Raw genomic sequence first — 19,718 nt, 5'->3', positions numbered from 1 at the left:
GAGGTGCTGAGAACATCAGTGAACAAAACAGGTGTTTGCCCTTCTCAGTGGCGTGGGGTGAGGGAGTGGAACAGGACAGAAAGCAATGAAGAACACACACAATAAGTAAAATTAAATAGTGAGCTAGAAAGTGACAATTGCTATGGGTAGCATAGAGTCGGGCAGGAGAAGGGAGCCCGGGAGTGCTGATGCTGTAGGCAGGGGTGGGATGCGAGTGTGGGCAGGTTGCAGTATTATCATGGAGGCCAAGGCATGCCTTACCGAGAAGATGCAGTCTGGGCAAAACCTTGAAGCAGTGAGGGATTCTGGGCAGAAGGAATAGGTAAGGCCAAGGTGCCAAGGTGGGAACACTGAGGAGGCTGGTATGGCTGGAACAGAGTGAGCAGGAGGTGGAACAGCCCATGACAGGGAGGCCAGGGGGAGGAGAGATCATGTCAGACCACATCAGCCACTACAGGGACACAGGATTTTTCTGTGAGTCAGATGCAGAGCCACCGAGGAGGTATTTTGAGAGGAATGACATGATAGGACATATTTTCAAAGGACCATTCTGACTGCCATGCTGATAAGTGAATCTTTATGTCTTTTTTTTTTTTTTTCTTAAATAAGATCTATACCCAACGTGGGGCTTGAACTCACAACCCCAAGGTCAAGAGCCGCATGCTCTACTGACTAAGTCAGCCAGGTGCCCTGATTCATTCACCTGATTCAGGTGTCCAGAATGTTTATGTTGATAATATATTAAGATAAGAAAAGATGTTATGGCCACAAAATAAAATTTTGTTGCCGTAAAAAGAACACCCAGAACACTGAAGAGAGTCTTTGGACATTAAAACCACGATAGCAAAAAACCAGAAGGTATGACAGAAGAGTTGGAAGACAGAGCTAAGTAAACCTTCCATAAAGGACATCAAAAAGACAAACTATGGAAAAAAGGCAAAAATGTGAACAATAGGAGAGAAAAGGTAAGGACCAATGGCTAAAGAAACAATCCCAGAAACAGAAAACAGAGGCCTTGAGTGAAGGAGCTTATCAAAGAAATTGATTTCAGAAAATCCCCTAACACTAAAACATGTGAGCTTCCAGAGTGCCTGTGTGGAGAAACACAGGCCATCAACAAGACATGTCATTGTGAAATGTCAGAACACTGAATGCCATCCTACAGGCATCCAGGGAGAAAAACAGTAACAAAAGGAAGAACCAAGAATCGGAGGGGCACCAGACATCTCCACAGAAGTCACATGGGAAGCTGAAGGCATTGCAGTCACATCCTCACCTCTGGGGGACAATAAGCAGGCAGAGAACAGGGCAGCAGGCTCCGGAGAGAGTTCAAGATGACACGGATAGAATTCCAGGGGATGCACATGGAAATGGTGGGATCAAATGGCTTGAATTAGTGACAGTTACGTAGAAAGTAAACAAACAACAGGATTGTTAACTCCAGGGAAAACTAAAGGTTGTGCCAGAGGGGAGAAGCAAGTCATAATACGTGTCCTGGCTAAGCTGCAAATAGGGTTTATATATTCTTAGTCATGTCAACATTTAATGTTGATCCGATCTGAGTCACGCCATTATGCGGAGGAAAGGGACGACTGCAAGGATGTGAGTATGATGGGAGACAAGGAGGGAACAGAGCAAAATCTCCATTTTCTACCAGATAAAGTCAATTGATTAGGCCTAGTACTGAAAAATTGTGAAGGGGTAATATAAACACTTTTTGTTGAACTCTCAAAGTCAATACAAAGAGATTCAGGCGGAAGAACAGAAGGAGGGTGGTTTGTCCCTTGGAGGACGAGGCAGAAGGGGTTGCTAAGAACTGCTGATTTTCATAATGAGCCTGGTGTAACTATTTAACTTCGTAAGATATGTGTGCTGATCGTTTTGAGAAAAAGAAAACAAAATTTAAAAAGAAAACCCTCATAGCTTCTCATTCCTTAGCTGGTCACAACCTAGTCCCACTTAATCTAGGCAACCTAATCCCCAATCTCCCAGTGCCCTGCCTGGACACAGCACACCCATTGCCAGTTGGGGTTCAGCCCAAGTTCCTTCCCACCTGCCCGGGGTCTAGCTCAAGTCCTGTCTCCACCAGGCCCTTCAGAGCCTGCTGAACCTCCTTTCCTTTCTAACCCACTTAGCAGAGCAACACTTTTCTAAATTAGCATGTATTAATATTACTTATTACATTTGGTTAGCTAGTTCAGGTATGGATCTCTTCTCCCTAAGTAAGTTGCAAACTTCTGGAGGAAGTCCACGATTCTTTTTTGATGCCTGGCAAATGTCTACAGTAGGTGCCCAAAAAACATTCCATGAATCAACTTAAAAGTATTCAGGGGGTGCCTGGGTGGCTCAGTTGATTAAGCATCTGACTCTTGATTTCAGCTCAGGTCATGATCTTGCAGTTCATGAGTTCGAGTCTCGCATTGGGCTCTGCACTGACAGTGCTGAACCTGCACAGGATTCTCTCTTTCTCCCTCTCTCTCTCTGCCCGCCACCCCCCCCCCCCGCCTCTATCTCTCTCTCAAAATCAACTTTTAAAAAAAGTAGAATTCAAGGTGAATTAACAGACAGATTTAAAACAAAGTCTGGAGATAAAATAAGATTAGATTAAGGCTGGGACTGAAAACAGAGCTGCCTTCTAAGCTTTGTGGTCTACTTTTTTGGTTAATGTTTCCAAGTTGACTTGTTTTAATAAGGAGATATTTTGCTCCCAATGTACTCTCAGATTTCAAGTTTTGGTGACCCGGGCCTTGGAAAGTAAATGTAATCTGCTCTGCCCCAAACCTATGTGACTCTAGAGACTTTGTGCCTGCCTTGTTCTTCTACATTGCAAGACCCCGATCTCTGTGCTTTGAGAAGTTAACTTCTTTTAGGGCCAATCGATGAGATAAGACTGGAGGAGAGAGACTCCCCGGCCCCTTGCTGGAGGCGGGGCGTAAACACCGGGAGAGCAATACAGAGGAAGACCATCTTGAGTCAATGTTCAGAATGAGCAGGAGTCCTTGATCTTGGGCCAGCATCATTCCGTGCTCTTTCGGTGTCACTGTGGCTGCCTTCCGCCATTAAATGGGGAAATACTTGGCATTATTCTGACATGCCCAAGAAGGGGAAACTTGGAACTCTCAGCAAGTACCCTGTCAATATGTTCTTAAGTCTTAAAGGGCTCACATCACGGCTCAGGGGACAGGAGCCTGCAATTATATCCAGAGACGTGACTCAGCCCCAGCTCCTCATGGTTACAACTCTTGCCCGGTGCCAGTCACCTTCCCAACTCTGCCAGGCCACAAACCCTGCTAGCGGTGTTGGTGATTCCACCGTTGTCACCTTTTCAGTTGGGGGGGGGGGGCACTGGTCCCGAGGGTGCTGGTCTAAGCGCAAACTCTGTGGATACTAATCCCAGGGAAAACCCTCTCAAAAGATGAGCACTTGAGCCAGGACTGGAGCATTTTCTAGTTGGCTCTTCTCCAGTTAGTGAGAGGGATGAAAGAATGGAGGCACTGGAGACCCACCCAGCCAGGGAGGAAAGCCAGCACCTCCAGTGTTCAGGGTAAACTAAGCCACCAGGCCTGGCTTCCATTGAAACTGCCAGAAAACAGATCCTGCCTCTCACTGGGTCCTAAATTACACTACCTCCGGAACACTAGAGTGTGCTTCCCCTCCTGCCATGGCCCTTCCCCATCTGCGGGACTTCCATTTTGATTTCTCACTGCTCACACAAAGGATCTTCACAAAACCTTCTTGCGTCGTGTCCAGGCCATTTCTAGGAACCTTCCTCAAGACACTGGGAGTTACTGTTTCAGCTGGAGAGTAATGGTGGATCAAGGAGGAGGAGCTACAAATTCTGGGTGCCCCCCCACCCTCAGCCATTGGTGCTAAGGGGAGGTCTAGCCCCAAAGGGAGGAAACAGATTAGGAGGCACAGGGCACCAAACCATTGCTTCTCAGGCACTGACACGCAGTGCACCCCCTGAACGTCTTGTTTAAATGCAGGTTTGGATTTGGCAGGGCTGGGGCAGGCCCAAGCTTCTGCATATCTAACTCCTGGTCCACAGGCCACACTTTGAATAGCAAGGGGCAAGACTGAGGAGGGACAGTGGAGAGGGAGGTGAAACTAGGGACCACGGGAAGAAAGGTGAGGGAAGGCCAAGCTCCAGGGTGACACGGTCCGATAGCACTACAGCTGCACCACCTCTGGTCTCCAGGGCCCTCTCTGCAGGGCCTTCCCGGGCAGGGCCTCCGCTGGCCGCACTGCGGTGCTTTGGTCCTTTCCCTTCGCCTCTCGTTCCACGGGACTGGAGCACACAGCCTCCCAGCTGCATGCTGGAGAGGGGCCAGGGTCCGGAGACCTCGTCACACCTCCGGTTCCGTCAGGGGAGCCCTGCCTCAGCTGGGGCCGACCACCACGCCAGCTCTGCCCAACGGCAGCCAGGGCAGTTCGGCCATGGAACAGAAGATTCTTCAGGTTGGCCCGAGGAATACGGATGGGCTTTCTCCCCTCCCGAGCCTCACCCCAGGCACCGCTCCCTGAAGCCGAAGGGGTGATTGTCTTCACCTTCTCAGACCGCAGCCCCCATTTACTGAGTGCTTACTACGTGCCAGGCTCTGGTTGAAGCCCCCTCCCACATTAACCTAATCTTCAGAACTACCCTAGGAGACAGGACTTGGTTTATCCCCCACTAGATAAGGAAACTGAAGCTCGAGACGTAACTTGTCCAATAGCTCCCAGCTAACAGGATTCGGTCTACCCCTCCTACCCTTGGCATTAAACCATAATGTGAGGCCAGGAGCCTGTGGGACTCTATCTAGGAGAGAGGCCTCAAGATAGGAGTTTAGAGGACACAAGACAACCCAGGTGAGTTTAGTTTAGGGCACTTGGAAGGTCAGCAGAAAGTCAAAACTGTTATTGTCCCCCTACCAGCTTCCCTCATCGCACCAGGAACAGCAGGCTCTTCTGTGCCAGCTGGCAGGGGACACGGCAGGACCCTGGAGGGAACTTACAGGATGCCTGGGAACTGGGTTCAATGGCCTAAGCAGAGGGTGCCAGGCGGAGACTCGGCTCACCAGGCGGCACCCAATCTTTCTGAAGAGCAGCTGGCCTGCCAGGCAGCCGATGGGAGGGTCATTTGGGAATGTCTGAGTCAAACAGTACCAGCCCAACTGTCCACACCTCAGAGGAGCGGCACATAGCATCCTGACGTGCAAATGCGCTCTCAACGTTGGTTCTCCATTTATTTTTTTTAATGTTTTTTTTTTAATGTTTATTTACTTTTGAGAGAGACAGAGCGCGAGAGGCAGAAGGGCAGAGGGGGAAGTCACAGAATCCAAAGTGGGCTCCAGGTTCTGAGCTGTCAGCACAGAACCCGACGCGGGGCTCGAACTCACGGAGTGTAAGATCATGACCTGAGCTGAAGTCAAACGCTTAACTGAGTCACCCAGGTGCCCCGTGGTTCTCCATTTAATAAACCAAAGTGCCCACAAGCACTGGGCTGGACTTTGTGGGTCCCTAAGACACTCTCAGCCTTTAGTGAAGAAAATTAGCAGGTTGGGTATAAAGGTAACCAAGCAACGGAGAACTGGAGAACGCTGCTCAGATGAAGCTGCTTTACTACCTTGCTGCAGTTGGTTGGGGCCTCTCATAAGGAAGAACAATCTGTTGATTTTTCAAGAAAAGCCCCAAAGCAAGATAGTGTGAACCTTCCCATTTTTGAAAACGAAACGCAGGCCAACACCTGCGGCCACTAGTTTGCAACCTCTGCTCCGCTGCCTCCACCATCTAACAAACCCTGGCAGAAAGCAAGCAGTCAATATGCGTCTGCCACGTGCCCAGGTGAAGCTCATCCAGAGGCAATGGGTCTGAACCTGCATTAGATGTAGAACAGCTGATCCAATCGGGGAGGATTTTTAGCCTTGGAAGTGACTAAAGAGAGAGGCCTAACAGTTGTTGCAGGTAAGAAAATCCTCATAAAGCTAGAGCACATGGTTTGGCCAACACTGTAAGCGGGGAGACGGGGAGAGGAAGGCTGCTTTCAGGTAAAGTGTACAATTGACCTTGGTCCCCACTGCTGCTGTCTATAGCTCTGCCCACCCCCCATACCCCACTTCTTTACTTGTCCAGGCCTTGAAGGCATCTATCTGGCTTTCACACTTGGTAAGGGGAATTCAGACTTTGCCTTCATAGGAGTACCAAATGTCCAACCTATTAGCTAAGAACATTATCCAACGCAAGTGTTTTTTCCAAGGATTAAAATGAAACAGAGTATGTAATAAAAGTGCTTGGCACAACATCTGGCAAAGTGTTCAAGAAACATTCACATTATGAAGGTTTAGATGTTTTCTTTTTTATGAGATTTTTTTTTATGTTTATTTATTTCCGAGACAGAGAGAGACTGCATGAGTGGGGGAGGGGCAGAGAGAGAGAGAGGGAGACACAGAATCTGAAGCAGGCTCCAGGCTCTGAGCTGTCAGCACAGAGCCTGATGCGGGGCTCGAACTCACAAACCGTGTGAGATCATGACCTGAGCCGAAGTCGGTCGCTCAACCGACTGAGCCACCCAGGCGCCCCGATGTTTTGTTTTTTAACTTTGAGAGAGTGAGCGCGCAAACGAGGGAGCACAAGCCAGGGGAGAGAATCCTAAACAGGCTCTGTGCTGTCAGCACAGAGCCTGACTTGGGGCTCGATCTCATGAACCTGACCTGAGCCAAAGATCATGACCTGAGCCAAAGTCGGACATGAACTGAATGGGCCACCCAGGCACCCCTAGTGTACATTTTTTAAAAGAGCATGGCTGATCTCCATGGATATGGAAATATCTGCCAAACAAAGTAAGTGGGGGGGGGGGGGGGAGGAAATTATAGACCTATACAATGGGAACTTGAGTTTTAAAAAAGGATATGTACGTTCATGTGCTTAGAACACTTCTGGAAAGGTGTATTAGACAACCTTAGAGACTGAGTCTGGGGAACAAATATTTACCTTCTACCACAAAATGCTTAGTTCTCATTTTATACCCTTCTGTTCCATTTTGAGTGTTTTCCCCTTACTAGCAGCATCATTGCCCTTATTAAAAGGACCAAATAATTTGGTCTGCCCAAAACCTTCTGGTCTGAGCTTTGCTTTGCAAACAGTTCCCAGGATAAAGTGTAATAGATCTCAAAGTCTCCAGTGTCAAGGCCCAGGAACTTCAATTAGAGTACTGGGCTCCCCAGCCTCCTCTCCTATTACCAAATGCATCTAACTTTGGAGGCTGCTTCAGGCCACCCCTGCTTTGTCCGTTTTCTGTGCCCTAGGTTTTTTTTTTTTCCTCCCCCATGTGCACTTTGCTCTGTGGATAGTATCACCCAGCTTTTAGATACTGTTCCAACAGTGACTACTCACTTTCTGTCTCTGGCCTAGTCTCCCTCCTGGACTCCAGATCCATGCTTTGCAATTGCCTATTCAACAGTTCCATGTGGATGGAGAGTACACATGTAAAATTGAACACATCCCAAACTGAATTCATCTTCCCCAATAGACCTGTTCCACCCACAGCCCTCCAAATCTCAGTTGATGGCACTTCCAGGCTGCTAGTCACCCACGTCCATAAGCTTGTGGTAAAAGGACAACTGAGAAGCAGTCCAACCCACAATGCCAGTTATCTAAAAATGAAGATGGCCCTGGGTACTGGGATCAAAAATATATAATCACTGAACTAAAGGGTATTATGCTAAGCAAAATCAGTCAGTCAGGGAAAGGCAAATATCAGATGATTTCACTCATGTAGGATTTAAGAAAAAAAAACAGATGAACATGGGGGAAGGGAAGGGGAAAATAAGATAAAAACAGGGAGGCAAACCGTAAGAGACTCTTAAATACAGAGAACAAACTGAGGGTTGCTGGAGGGGAGGTAGTTGGGGGGATGGGCTAAATGGAAGATGGCCATTAAGGAGGGTACTTGTTGGGATGAGTGCTGGTTGTTATATATAAGTGATGAATCACTAAATTTTACACGTGAAACCAAAAAAGAAAGAAAGGAAGGAAGGAAGGAAGGAAGGAAGGAAGGAAGGAAGGAAGGAAGGAAAGAAGGAAGGAAGGAGGGAGGGAGGGAGGGAGGAAGGAAGGAAGGAAGGAAGGAAGGAAGGAGGAAGGAAGGAAGGAGGAAGGAGGGAGGGAGGAAGGAGGGAGGGAGGAAGGAAGGAAGGAAGGAAGGAAGGAAAGAAAGAAAGAAAGAAAGAAAGAAAGAAAGAAAGAAAGAAAGAAAGAAAGAAAGAAAGAAAGAAAGAAAGAAAGAAAGAAAGAAAGAAAGAAAGAAAGAAAGAAAGAAGGGGGACATACAATCATTAAACTGTTTTCTGAAGTAAGGGGTGCCTGGGTGGCTCAGTCAATTGGGTGTCAGACTTCAGCTCAGGTCATGATCTCAAGGCTGGTGGGTCTGAGCCCTGCGTCAGGCTCTGTGCTGACAGCTCAGAGCCTGGAGCCTGCTTTGGATTCTGGGTCTCCCTTTCTCTCTGCCCCTCCCCTGGTTGCACTGTCTCTCAGGAAATAAACATTAAAAACAATTTTTTTTAAATGTTTTCTGAAATACACTTAAAAGTAACAGGCTTTAAGTCTAGGATTTAGATATTGGCATTTTAATTTCTTTTGATTATGTCACTTTTTTTGCAAGCTAGGAAACAGAATCAAACTAAGGCAGTCTATAGTCCTCTAGGGATCCAGGTCGAGTCTTGGGATCTTCAGTAGAATGACATCATAATATAACCTGCTAACAACGGGCTTATAATCTCTAAATGATAACCACTTATCTGTACCTCTTCCTTAGGAAACAGCCAAAAGTTCAGCCCTTAAAGGCATGGTATACAGAACACCTTGATCTACGAAGAACGGAATGACCCAAATGATATGCTGGCCAGCTTACTGGTAGGCCAAATCAGAGCTAAGGATGGATGAACAGAGCAAGTGTCTACCTTTTGGAAACTTGATCTGAGATTTTAAAAAGTCCTGGCTGCTGCTAATAAGAAACCAAGTAAAACTGCACCCACGCTGACACTTGATTTTGCCAAGATCTTCCACTAGAACACAAAGTTAGAGATGAGTGTAGGGATAAGATACTTCAATGTTTTCAAAATAAATTGCTAGTAACAGGAAGTCTGAGACACTGAATTCTTCCATTTGCCACCAGAACAAACCGACAACGAAGACTATGTAAAAGAAATGCTGAAAGCTAAAAAGGATGGTAGCAGTAACTCTTCCCACTACAGAATAACCTCCTGCTTTCCCACACCACGAACACTGCCACCCTTCCAAGATACATATTCGTGTGGAAAAACTTGTCAGCTTTTGCTAGGGCCAGGAGACGAAAAACAGAGCATGCCCTAATTAGTTAATTGGTAACTGTAAGCTCAGTTGACATCCTGAGGATGGACCCATAAAATCCGGCCATTCTTTTGTTGAACGTCTGCAACTTGCAGAATTCTTTAGCCCTTAACCACAGTTTCTGCTCAGTATCTTAAAGCTGGTCTCAGTCCCATCTGTGACTCTTCTCCTCAGGGTTGAGGGCAGGTGCTAGTCATCAAAATCTGGAATGTCATCGTAGGAGTAACCCCGGTAGCCTTTGGATGCATAGTAGGCGATGCGCAGGTGGTAAAATCCTGGCAGGAACACCAGGATGCCAATGATCAGGACGGGAACGGCCCGGTCTGCCCCCTGGTGGCAGAAGGAGGCAAACACATTAGCACCACACAAATCGTAAATTTTAAATAAAGCCATGGGTTCAATCCACATATCAGTATTTTACTCTTCAGGATATTTCCTTTGGGTAGAATACCCAAATTATACCAAAGGGAACAGGTTTACATCTCTTTTCCTCCTTATTATAAAATGTAGAAAAACTGCAAAGCACTAAATATTATAAAGAAAGAACTTATTTCTAGTTTCTCCATTCTAGTTTTTAGTTGTAAACACATCATACCCTGTGCCCTATTTTAACAAGCAATTGCCAAAATATTATGAAAAGCTCTTCATTGGGAGATATGCAAAACGGTGAAAACAGTCAGAAGGTACAAACTTCCAGTTACAAAATAAGTAAGTTCTGGAGATGCAATGTACAGCATGTGACCACAATTAACAATACTGTGTTTTATGTTAGAAAGTTGCTAACACAGATATTAAAAGTTCTTATCACAAAAAAAACCTGTAACTATGTGTGGTGATGATTATCTCCCAATCTATACATATGTTGAATCATGTTGTACACCTGAAGCTGATACATTATATGTCAACTAATGGTGTCTATCATTCCACTGTAATGGATACACCGCAATTTTACTCAACCACCCCCCACCCTCTCTCTCTCTCTCTCTCTCTCTCACACACACACACACACACACACACACACACACACGGCCGACTGTACAGAATACCACAATAAACTTCATCTGCATTTTTCAGAGTATTTCTTTAGTGTATATTCCCATGAGCACAATTCCCAGGTCAAAGAGGAAGGAATGACGTTTAGTCTCTTTATCAGCAGGGCTTCAAATATTTGGGGAGTTCCCTGAGGGCAAGGACTTTGTTCATCCCTGTATTCCCAGCTGCACCCAACATATAAGTGTATTGAATGAATCCACCTTTGTAAAACTGCTCTGTCTTGTCTTTATGTATAGTTTTAAACGTTTATACAGTTAAACCTATCCTCTTTTTCTTTTGTGATTTTTCCCATTATTTGTAGGCTTTCCCTCATCTAAAGATTTAAACCCAATCTAAAAATCTCATTTAAACAGGGCTACTTACACAATGTACACTGATAGGTTAGCTACTCAGTATAATTTCGGTTGCTTCATTCAAAAACAGCAACAGGAGTATTTACCTCCTATGGTTACAGAAAAACGAGAGGAGGTAATACATGTAAGGCAAGCAGCCTCAGCTGCACACAATGACTCAACAAGCTTAAAACCCAGGAAGGAAAAAAACAAAACAAAACAAAACAAGAAAAGAGAACTTGAAGGGGCTCTCTCAGGCCAAAGATGGGACTATGTGAACATCAACAACAATAAAGTCTACAACTCTCACAATTGACATACTTGGTGCTACTTTTGTTTTCTTGTTTTTCCTGCTTCTTTTATCTTTTGCAGGATACTGACTGTACATCCCTAAAAGGACATATCCTAAGGATTAAAAGAATTACAAAGAAAACTTAGAGCGCATTCAGCCTTTTTTTACTTAGCATTAACATTCACACTTATTTTAAAGCTATTATATGTGTAACATACACTAAGGTAAGGAAGGCAAGATATTGCGATCATCAGGACAGGCATACATATAAAAATCAAAGAAATTGAGTTCAACTCTAATCTTAAATTTTTTACTTGAAATTGTCGTCTAAAAAGTATCTATTTCCTGGGGCGCCTGGGTGGCTCAGTCAGTCTCGCAGTTCCTGAGTTCAAGCCCTATGCCGGGCTCTGCTGTCAGCGTGGAGCCTGCTTGGGATCCTCAGTCTCCCTCTCTTCTGCCCCTCTCCCATGTGTACTCAGGCTCTCTCTCTCTCTCTCTCAAATACAAATAAACATGAAAAAAGGTATCACGGTGCCTGGGTGGCTCAGTCGATTAAGCATCTGATTTCAGCTCAGGTCATGACCTGAGTTCGAGAGTTAGAGCCACACTGGGCTCAGTGCTGATAGCTCAGAGTATGGAGCCTGCCTCAGATTCTGTGTCTCCCTCTCTCTCTGCCCCTGCCCCATTCGCATTCTGCCTCTCTCTCAAAAATAAACATTGGGGCGACTGGGTGGCTCAGTCGGTTAAGCGTCCGAATTCGGCTCAGGTCATGATCTCATGGTTCGTGGGTTCAAGCCCCACATTGGGCTCTGTGCTTACAGCTCAGAGCCTGGAGCCTGTTTCAGATTCTGTGTCTCCCTCTTTCTCTGACCCTCCCCTGTTCATGCTCTCTCTGTCTCAAAAATAAATGAATGTTAAAAAATAATAATAATAATTAAAAAGAATAAATAAACAAACATCGAAAAATTTTTTAAAAAAATCTATTTCCTAATTCTGTCACTGAAAAGGCTCAGAAACTATGAAAACCAAAGCATGAGTACCATTAATGACCAATTTGTGACCTCTCTAAATCTACCTCCTATAAAGAAACCAGGGCTCCTCAGAGAACTGGTTATTAGTTGGGGGACAGGCAATGTACAGATGGGCCTAGGATAACCTGCTGTGCCAGAAAGCAAAAAAGCTATCAAAGACTACGTGGGTCAGGTTTAAAAGACAAGAGTAACACACAGAGGTCCTACTGGCCAAATACGGGACAGTTTAGATATTAAAAAGAATAGGGACTAGGACTGAGACAAATATGTAAAAAACATGAGTTTATAATGATTCTAACCATTCGATCACCTGTTGAGCTTGCAAGGTATGTTTTTATAAAAGTTGTGAAAGAGGAATAAACATTCTTCCTACCTTCACTACACATGTTATATTCTGGGGTAATCAGATAGATTTGAAAAGTTCTTTATAGCAGAATTTCAGCTGATAAATGCAGAAAATGACCGAACTGGATTCATCAGTATAAAGGGTGATGGAGAAGTTTATAATAAATGAATTAGGCTGAAGACATTCAAACACAACAATTTATCTTAATAGCAACTAAAAATCAGGATAACCATTATGTGCTTCCTAATGCAACGCAATGGTTCTCAAAATGAGGTCGACGCAATACCAGCAATACTGGATACTGGGAACTTGTTAGAAATGCAGATTCTGACAACCTACCTACAGAACTGGAATCTCTGGGAGTGGAACCAAGGAATCCATGTGTTAACAAGTCTGCCAGTTGATTGTGATTAACACTGAAGTTTCAGAACCAATCTGCCATAGTAAATACACAGCACCTCCTTACAAAATAGTCTTCCTCAAACAAAACTAAACACGAATCTACACAAACCCCAAAAGCTAACAAAAATATGAAGAAGAACAAGGTCAAAGATAATAAGATAGCGCCCTTGGATTTATGTAAAAACTGTTACAGATGTATACTGAAGATGCACACTCAGGAATACCAGCAAAATGTGGGGTGCCTGGTTGGCTCAGTCAGTTAAGACTTCAACTCTTGATTTCAGCTTAGGTCATGATCTCATGATTCACGAGATCGAGCCCCAGGTTGGGCTCTATGCAGACAGTGTGGAGCCTGCTTGGGAGCCTCTCTCTTTTCCTCTCTATCCGCTCCTTCCCCACTTTCTCTCTTGCTCTCCCTCTCTCAAAATAAATGAATAAACTTGAAAAAGAAACCAAACCCATTTTTACCCTTACTTATAAAGCAGTCTTTTGAAAAACCACACAAGGCAAACAAATTATCCAAGGTAAAATGATATTTGCTGCATGTGGATCTCACCTCCAATCTCAAATTTTATAATTAAACTGATACTGCATGTTGCAATGAAAGTTAACTGAAGGCACAGTCTTGAAGTGAAGTGTTCAAACGCAGATTGCAGCAAGTAAGCATGTGGCGGCCATTTAATAATTTTAAATAGATTAAGAACCAAAAGCAGATCAGATACATTTATTTTTCTTTAATTTTAGAGAGAGAGAGAGAGAGAGCACACAAGGAAGGGAGAAGGGGGGAGAAGGAGAGAGGAGGGAGGGAGAGAGGGAGAGACAGAGAAGGACAGAGAGAGAGAGAGAGAGAGAGACAGAGAGAGAGAGAGAGAGAGAGAGAGGGAATGAATCTTAAGCAGGCTCCATGCTCATTGTAGAGCCTGACTGGGGCTTGATCTCACAAATCATGAGACCATGACCTGAGGTGAAATCAAGAGTCAGCTGCTTAACCAACTGAGCCACCCAGGCACTCCAGATACATTTTTTAAAAGCCACATGCAGGGGCTCAGGTCATGATCCCAGGATCATGGGATCAAGCCCTGAATCGGGCTCTGTGCTGAGTATGAGTGTGGAGCCTGCTTATGATTCTGTCTCCTTCTGCCCCTCCCCCTTGCTCTGTCTCCAAAAAAAAAAAAAAAAAAGCCACATGCAGCCACTTTATTGCAACATGCTATTCCTCATTTCTCTAACGCCCACAGTTTCAGCTCTTGACTGTGTTCCCTCTGCAGAGTAATAGGACCATCATCCCCTGGCCTGGTGCGTGTTGAAGAACAGACATAGGGGGGCGCCTGGGTGGCGCAGTCGGTTAAGCGTCCGACTTCAGCCAGGTCACGATCTCGCGGTCCGTGAGTTCGAGCCCCGCGTCGGGCTCTGGGCTGATGGCTCAGAGCCTGGAGCCTGTTTCCGATTCTGTGTCTCCCTCTCTCTCTGCCCCTCACCCATTCATGCTCTGTCTCTCTCTGTCCGAAAAATAAATAAACGTTGAAAAAAAAAAAAAAATAAAAATAAAAAAAAAAAAAAAAAAAAAGAACAGACATAGGGGCGCCTGGGTGGCTCAGTCGGTTAAGCGTCCGACTTCAGCTCAGGTCACGATCTCGCGATCTGTGAGTTCGAGCCCCGCATCAGGCTCTGGGCTGATGGCTCAGAGCCTGGAGCCTGCTTCCAATTCTGTGTCTCCCTCTCTCTCTGCCCCTCCCCAATTCATGCTCTGTCTCTCTCTGTCTCAAAAATAAATAAACGTTAAAAAAAAAAAAAAAAAATGAAGAACTGACAACCTGGAGCACCTGGCTCTTGGTTTCAGCTCAGATCAGGAGTTTGTGAGTTCAAGCCCTGCATCGGGCTCTGTCAATACAGGCTCAGTATTGACAGTGCGGAGCCTGCTTGGAATTCTCTCTCTCCCTCGCTCTCTGCCCCTCCCCTACTCACACACACACTCTCTCAAAGTAAATAAATAAATTCTTAAAAAAAAAAGTAGACATAACTTATGATCACTATTACTTCAGAACAACCTGGACACTCTGTATTAGTGTTTGTATGTAGCCTGAGAGAAAGAAACACCAAATATCACTTTAGGCTTTGAAGATAAAATACTGAATCGTAACAGGAACTCCAACCAAACCCAGTGTAAGAAGGATAAGACTCATGAGTTGCAAGTCCTGGCTTGGTCAGTGGCCCCAGACCTATACAAGCCTCACTGCTTCTCCCCAAACCCTGGCACTGCAAAATTATAATAACACATTCTACTCCAGTTACAGCCTTTATCCATCAGGAGTCCTCAATGCCAGGCTTGGCTTTGCTGTCCCAAATTATGACAGTCGGAAAACTGCCCAACATCTCAGAGGGAAAATTTACCTACCTGCTCCCACCCACCTCATAGAAACCGTGGGACAAGCTTGTTGTTGCTCAAAACAAAGATACACGTGTTTTGTGGTCAGAGAACAAAATCTAGAAGAAAATAGTTTTCTTCTTACTGCTGGAATCTGCTGTACTAGATATGAATATAAAACAGAGCCCAGACTCACACTTTAAAGATTTTACGGCACATTCCCACAAATGCTTCTGCTTACCCCTTTGCTGATATAGCCTGCCAACAGGAGGGAGCCTATGATAATGAGAAAAGCGCCAATCAAAAACAGCACCGTAGCAAGTGCAATGGCTTTATATGGGATCTTAGGAGGGCTCTTCTTAAACTGGAAGAGAAACAAAAAAAGGCAGAGCATTATGAAAACACCAGGACTCAGACACTTTAAAACAGAGAAGATAATAAGAACCAATCTGGATGCTTTGTGTGCCTTGAAGGAAGTCCTACTACTCAGTACAGCTCTGGGACAGAAAGGAAAGGGACAAGCAGGAGGTGAAGCTCTACTTATTGCTCTAACAGTCACTCAAAGGAATCCCGGCAAAACGTTACTCTTTCTACTTCTAATCTCATTCCACATACCATTCACTGTACCATAAGAAAATATTTTCTTACAAAAACAAAAGACACTTCATGGTCATTCACTGATTAGACATAGGTTTATTAGATGCCTGGCACATGGAAGGCTGTACTAATCTACAGGGATTCAAGAGTGAACATCATGCTCTGGAGAAGTAAAAAAAAAAAAATAATGTCTGGCATTCAAAGTTAAGTCAGCATATAGTCAAAAGGTTTTAAAAATAGCTTTTTCTCAAGCATTACTTGCCTGCCCCATGAAGTAACCTGACTTGTATTTAATAAGTTTGATTCAAAGTTAAGATCAGAGACAAGCTTTCTAAGGTGTGCCTCATCTGACCTAACTGGCTGGAAGCTTCCCAGATGTATACTTTAAAACAAAACAAAACAAAACAAAATCTCTCTCCTTCAAGTGTGGGTCCAAAGAATGCCAAAAATAATTGATTTTTTTATATTTAAAGGGATGGGTTCCTGCTACTTCCTCCTTGGCCCTGGTCCCACCTAAGGTATTCTGAGGGGAAGTGGACAAAAGAAGATGTTACACCATTAAGTATTTTATAAACAACGATCAGGGTAGGATACAAACTTAATAAATATTCTGTTTTACTTACTGTTTGCCACAAAAAATACCTTTAATAAATTGGATCTCATGACATCAGGAAAGAAGGAAGATTCCCACAATCTGCTGGCTTTACCAGTGAGTTTCTCCCTTAAAAGATGCACTGGCTTTGACTAAAGTGTAAATGAACCAATGACACAGTCCTTAGAAAAATTCTACTTAACAAAACATAATCTGAGTATTTTCCAGATACACTAGATAAAATTTGCAACTACTGGGCTCTGGTGTCATGTGTCACAACTAAAAATTCTTAGAAATGAACAATATTTATATTGGTTTGAAACTGCTCTACCAAGGTCCTTCCTTCTGCAAACTATGGCTGAAAGGATCTCAGGGCTTAGTTTCTTTTTTGCTGCGCCTTCTAATCCCCAGGGGCTTAGCAAAACCTCCACCTGCAAGGCCTTCCTGCTAACTCAACAGAAACAGAGCCAGCTGGTCTGATCAGCTCCCTTCTGCATTTACCTGAAGGTCAATGTAGCCATCGTCTGTGCTGGAGAGCCTTGAGTATTTCACTTTACTACTGGGGATTCCAGTAGCCAGGTTGGTACGAGACGGCATCATAACACACTGACACAGCTACAGTCTGAAAACAAAGAAAACTGTTATTGTCTGCAAATGACAACACTGTGTTATGTATACTGGATATACTGGCATTTGGGGCTGTGATGTCACACAAAGCAACTGGCAATTTCTGCTCCACTGCACTTAAAATCTGATATTCCTTTGACAAAGTGAAAACATTCTCATTATGCATCTACTTTGGTTTGTCCTGGTGGAATGAGAGCCAAGACATTTACCAAGAAGCAGACCTCATGTTTACCTTGTCACCAATGTCCCCCTGACTCCTAATTTTTCCAAATTCACAGAGAGTAGGTGGAAGAGTGGTGACTTAAATCTAAATCTGACACCAAAGTCCACATTTTCAGTCATTCTGCTATTGTACTGCCTGGCCCTGTCCCTGCTTCAGGAAAAAGCAAGAGGAGCATATATTCTAGGGATACTCCTATTTGCCAGGAAGGGAGAGAGGGTGGAATGTGGAATATGGAATACACTCACATTAGCATTTTGCTGATTCCCCCTGATGGGTATCATTCTTTTTTTTTTTTTTTTTAAGTTTATTTATTTTGAGAAGGGGGAGACAGTGCATGTACAAGTGAGGGAGGGGCAGAGAGAGAGAGGGAGAGAGAGAGAGACTCCCAAGCAGGCTCCGCATTGTCCGCACAGAGCCGACTTTGGGGCTGAACTTACAAACCATGAGATCATGACCTGAGCTGAAGTCCACGTTTAACCCAATGGGCCACCCAGGAGCCCCGGATATTATTCTTTTAATGCAAAGATCTGTAGAGCTTCTTGTAAATGTGGCTATCAGCACTATGGGTTCTGGTTATCAGCACTGTACCAGTGCCTTCTGATTTGCCTGTCTTTCTGCCCCACCCCTAGCACTAAAAGTAGTGATTTCATTTTCCAAATTACTTCTCTAGCTCCCTTAAACAAACAAAAACTTTTTTCCAAAATATTCAAAACCAACTTTAGTAATGAAATGACTATTTTGTCACTAGTTTAAGAGATAGCAGATAAGATTAAAAACAATGACACTTTAATTGGAAAACGTCTGTAATTTGTGCACTTTTCCTCAGTAAAATCAAATTTATATGAATAAAACAAGTAAATCTATTTTGACTGTGAAGCTATTTCTAAAGGGGAAATGTATCTGTAAACAGAGAAAGTGAAGTATTTCACAATAAGGGCAACAACAACAAAAAAACCCCAGAAACCATAAAGACTTTGCATTCCTCTGGTATGACACTTTGCAAATAACCATCATCATTATATCAATTAATAATTACCCAGTGTTGGTTAGGTGCCAAGTACTATTCTAAGTGCTTTCTATATACTTAATCACAAATATTGATGATCTGTTTTAAGAGGTCCACAGTCAACCTAAAACAACCAGCATTATGATGGAATTGGTGGCGCTAACTGCAAATGTCACTTTTTAACAATTACATACCAGTGCAGAAATCAAGTACTGAATCAAGTATGCTAATTGATATGCTTTTCTAAAATGAGCTCACAAGGTTTCAAGTGTTGCGATCCCGATTACACGATAACCTAAACTTAATTCTATGAAATTTAAAGTCCAAACTACGGGTTTGGGGGTGGGGGTTGAGGGCATTTAATCACCTCTGATTTGTACTGTCTTCTTGAAAAAAGTTTACGTACTCTGCCAATACCTATTCATACACCTGCATCGAAACATAAAAGAGAGCAGGAAGCGAGGAAGAGGGACACGAATGCTCACTGATGCAAAGGGTAAGAGGAAGGAAAAACGTAACCCGAGGCTTTCAAAGTACCAGTCCAAGTTCCCAACAGGCTCTTTTTCACGGGCTGCACCGAGACCCCCAACCTCCGTCAGCATCCGAAGGCTGCGAGACTTGAAAAGCACCAGCAAAGCCCTTTGCGCAGTGCCTGGCACTACGCACATCCACACACGCTACCTTCCTGCCCGTCTCCAGACCTAGGCGGGAGGAGAACTAAAAGCCGACGCGAATTTAGACGATGAACACACAAAACCGGTTTCTGGAAAGAGGCCGGCCGCGGCCGCGGCGAGCGAACGCTGCACACCCAGGGCGCGAAGCTAGGTTTCGGCGGGGAGCGCAGTCTCTGCTCCCGTCCCGCCGCACGCACGCCTTACCGGAGCGTCGCGCCAGGCCGCCCGGGCGCCGACAGCTCGCTCACGGTTGGCAGCGGAGGCGCCCGAGGCCTCATGGCACGTCTCACCCAACGGCCACGCGCCCCTCCCGTCCAGCTCGGCGGCGGAAGTGGCGCGTCGAGAGGTGGCGCGCCGGAAGTGGCGTCACCGAGAGCGACGCCTTCTCATCCCAAGCTCGGGAACGTCCCGCGTTAGCTCTACGCTGGTGGGGGTGTGCTGCAGGCGGAACTCTCCGGCGGCAAGTACCTCGCTGTGGGTTGGCGGCAGTCGCTGCGGCCTGGGCTTGCTGCTGGCCACCTCCACAGGGTTGTGCGGGTGCCTAGGGTGACCGGCCGCCTGGGTCACAGTCAGACCCGGGTAAGAAGGCTACGTGTTTCTTTCCGTGATCCCTCGGGCGGTGGTGGTGGCGCCCCCGGGAGACGAAAGCCGAGCCGGTGAGGCACCGGATAACCGGAACTGTTTGGTCTCCTATCCACTGCCCAGGGCTGCGAGTCTTCCTTCAGGGCGCGTAGCGGTCTTGCTGGTCAGTACCCCAACAACTACTCGAGTGCCCCCACATTCTTGTGCTTCAATTTCCCTCTCCTCGCCTATCAGGTCTTGCCCAGGTAAGA

General features: G+C 45.2%; 1 protein-coding gene across 2 annotated transcripts; it reads right to left on the bottom strand.

Annotated features, from left to right (window-relative positions):
* Window positions 1–8,582: 8,582 nt before the first annotated feature.
* On the bottom strand, window positions 8,583–19,241 carry TMEM230 (transmembrane protein 230). Of its 2 annotated transcripts, XM_086701741.1 has the most exons (5): window positions 19,090–19,241; window positions 16,857–16,977; window positions 16,406–16,484; window positions 15,408–15,530; window positions 8,583–9,675 (listed from the first exon to the last, which is right to left on the bottom strand). In XM_086701741.1, the coding sequence occupies exons 2-5, from the start codon at window positions 16,874–16,876 to the stop codon at window positions 9,535–9,537; spliced, it is 363 nt and encodes a 120-aa protein (XP_086557867.1). In that variant the 5' UTR covers window positions 16,877–16,977; window positions 19,090–19,241; the 3' UTR covers window positions 8,583–9,534. The 2 variants fall into 2 exon arrangements, with proteins under 2 accessions (XP_086557867.1, XP_025787596.1); XM_025931811.2 differs by lacking the exon at window positions 16,406–16,484 and having other exon boundaries at window positions 19,090–19,240.
* Between the last annotated feature and the right edge of the window lie 477 nt (window positions 19,242–19,718).

The sequence above is a fragment of the Puma concolor genome, chromosome A3, assembly GCF_028749965.1.
Source record: "Puma concolor isolate L17-30 chromosome A3, mPumCon1.1.hap2, whole genome shotgun sequence".
NCBI classification, from domain to species: Eukaryota; Metazoa; Chordata; class Mammalia; order Carnivora; family Felidae; genus Puma; species Puma concolor.
The sequence above is the reverse complement of the archived record's forward strand: the minus strand, read 5'-3'. Positions and strand labels throughout refer to the sequence as shown.

Bases quoted from the DNA above. Each gene is read 5' to 3' on its own strand.
- TMEM230 (XM_086701741.1), bottom strand. From the start codon at position 16,876: ATGGCTACATTGACCTTCAG. The intron at 15,531-16,405 runs GTATTTTTTGTG...TTTCTCTTCCAG, and splicing joins TGAGATCCAATTTATTAAAG to TTTAAGAAGAGCCCTCCTAA. The intron at 9,676-15,407 runs GTAAGCAGAAGC...TTCTGCCACCAG, and splicing joins CAGGCTATATCAGCAAAGGG to GGGGCAGACCGGGCCGTTCC.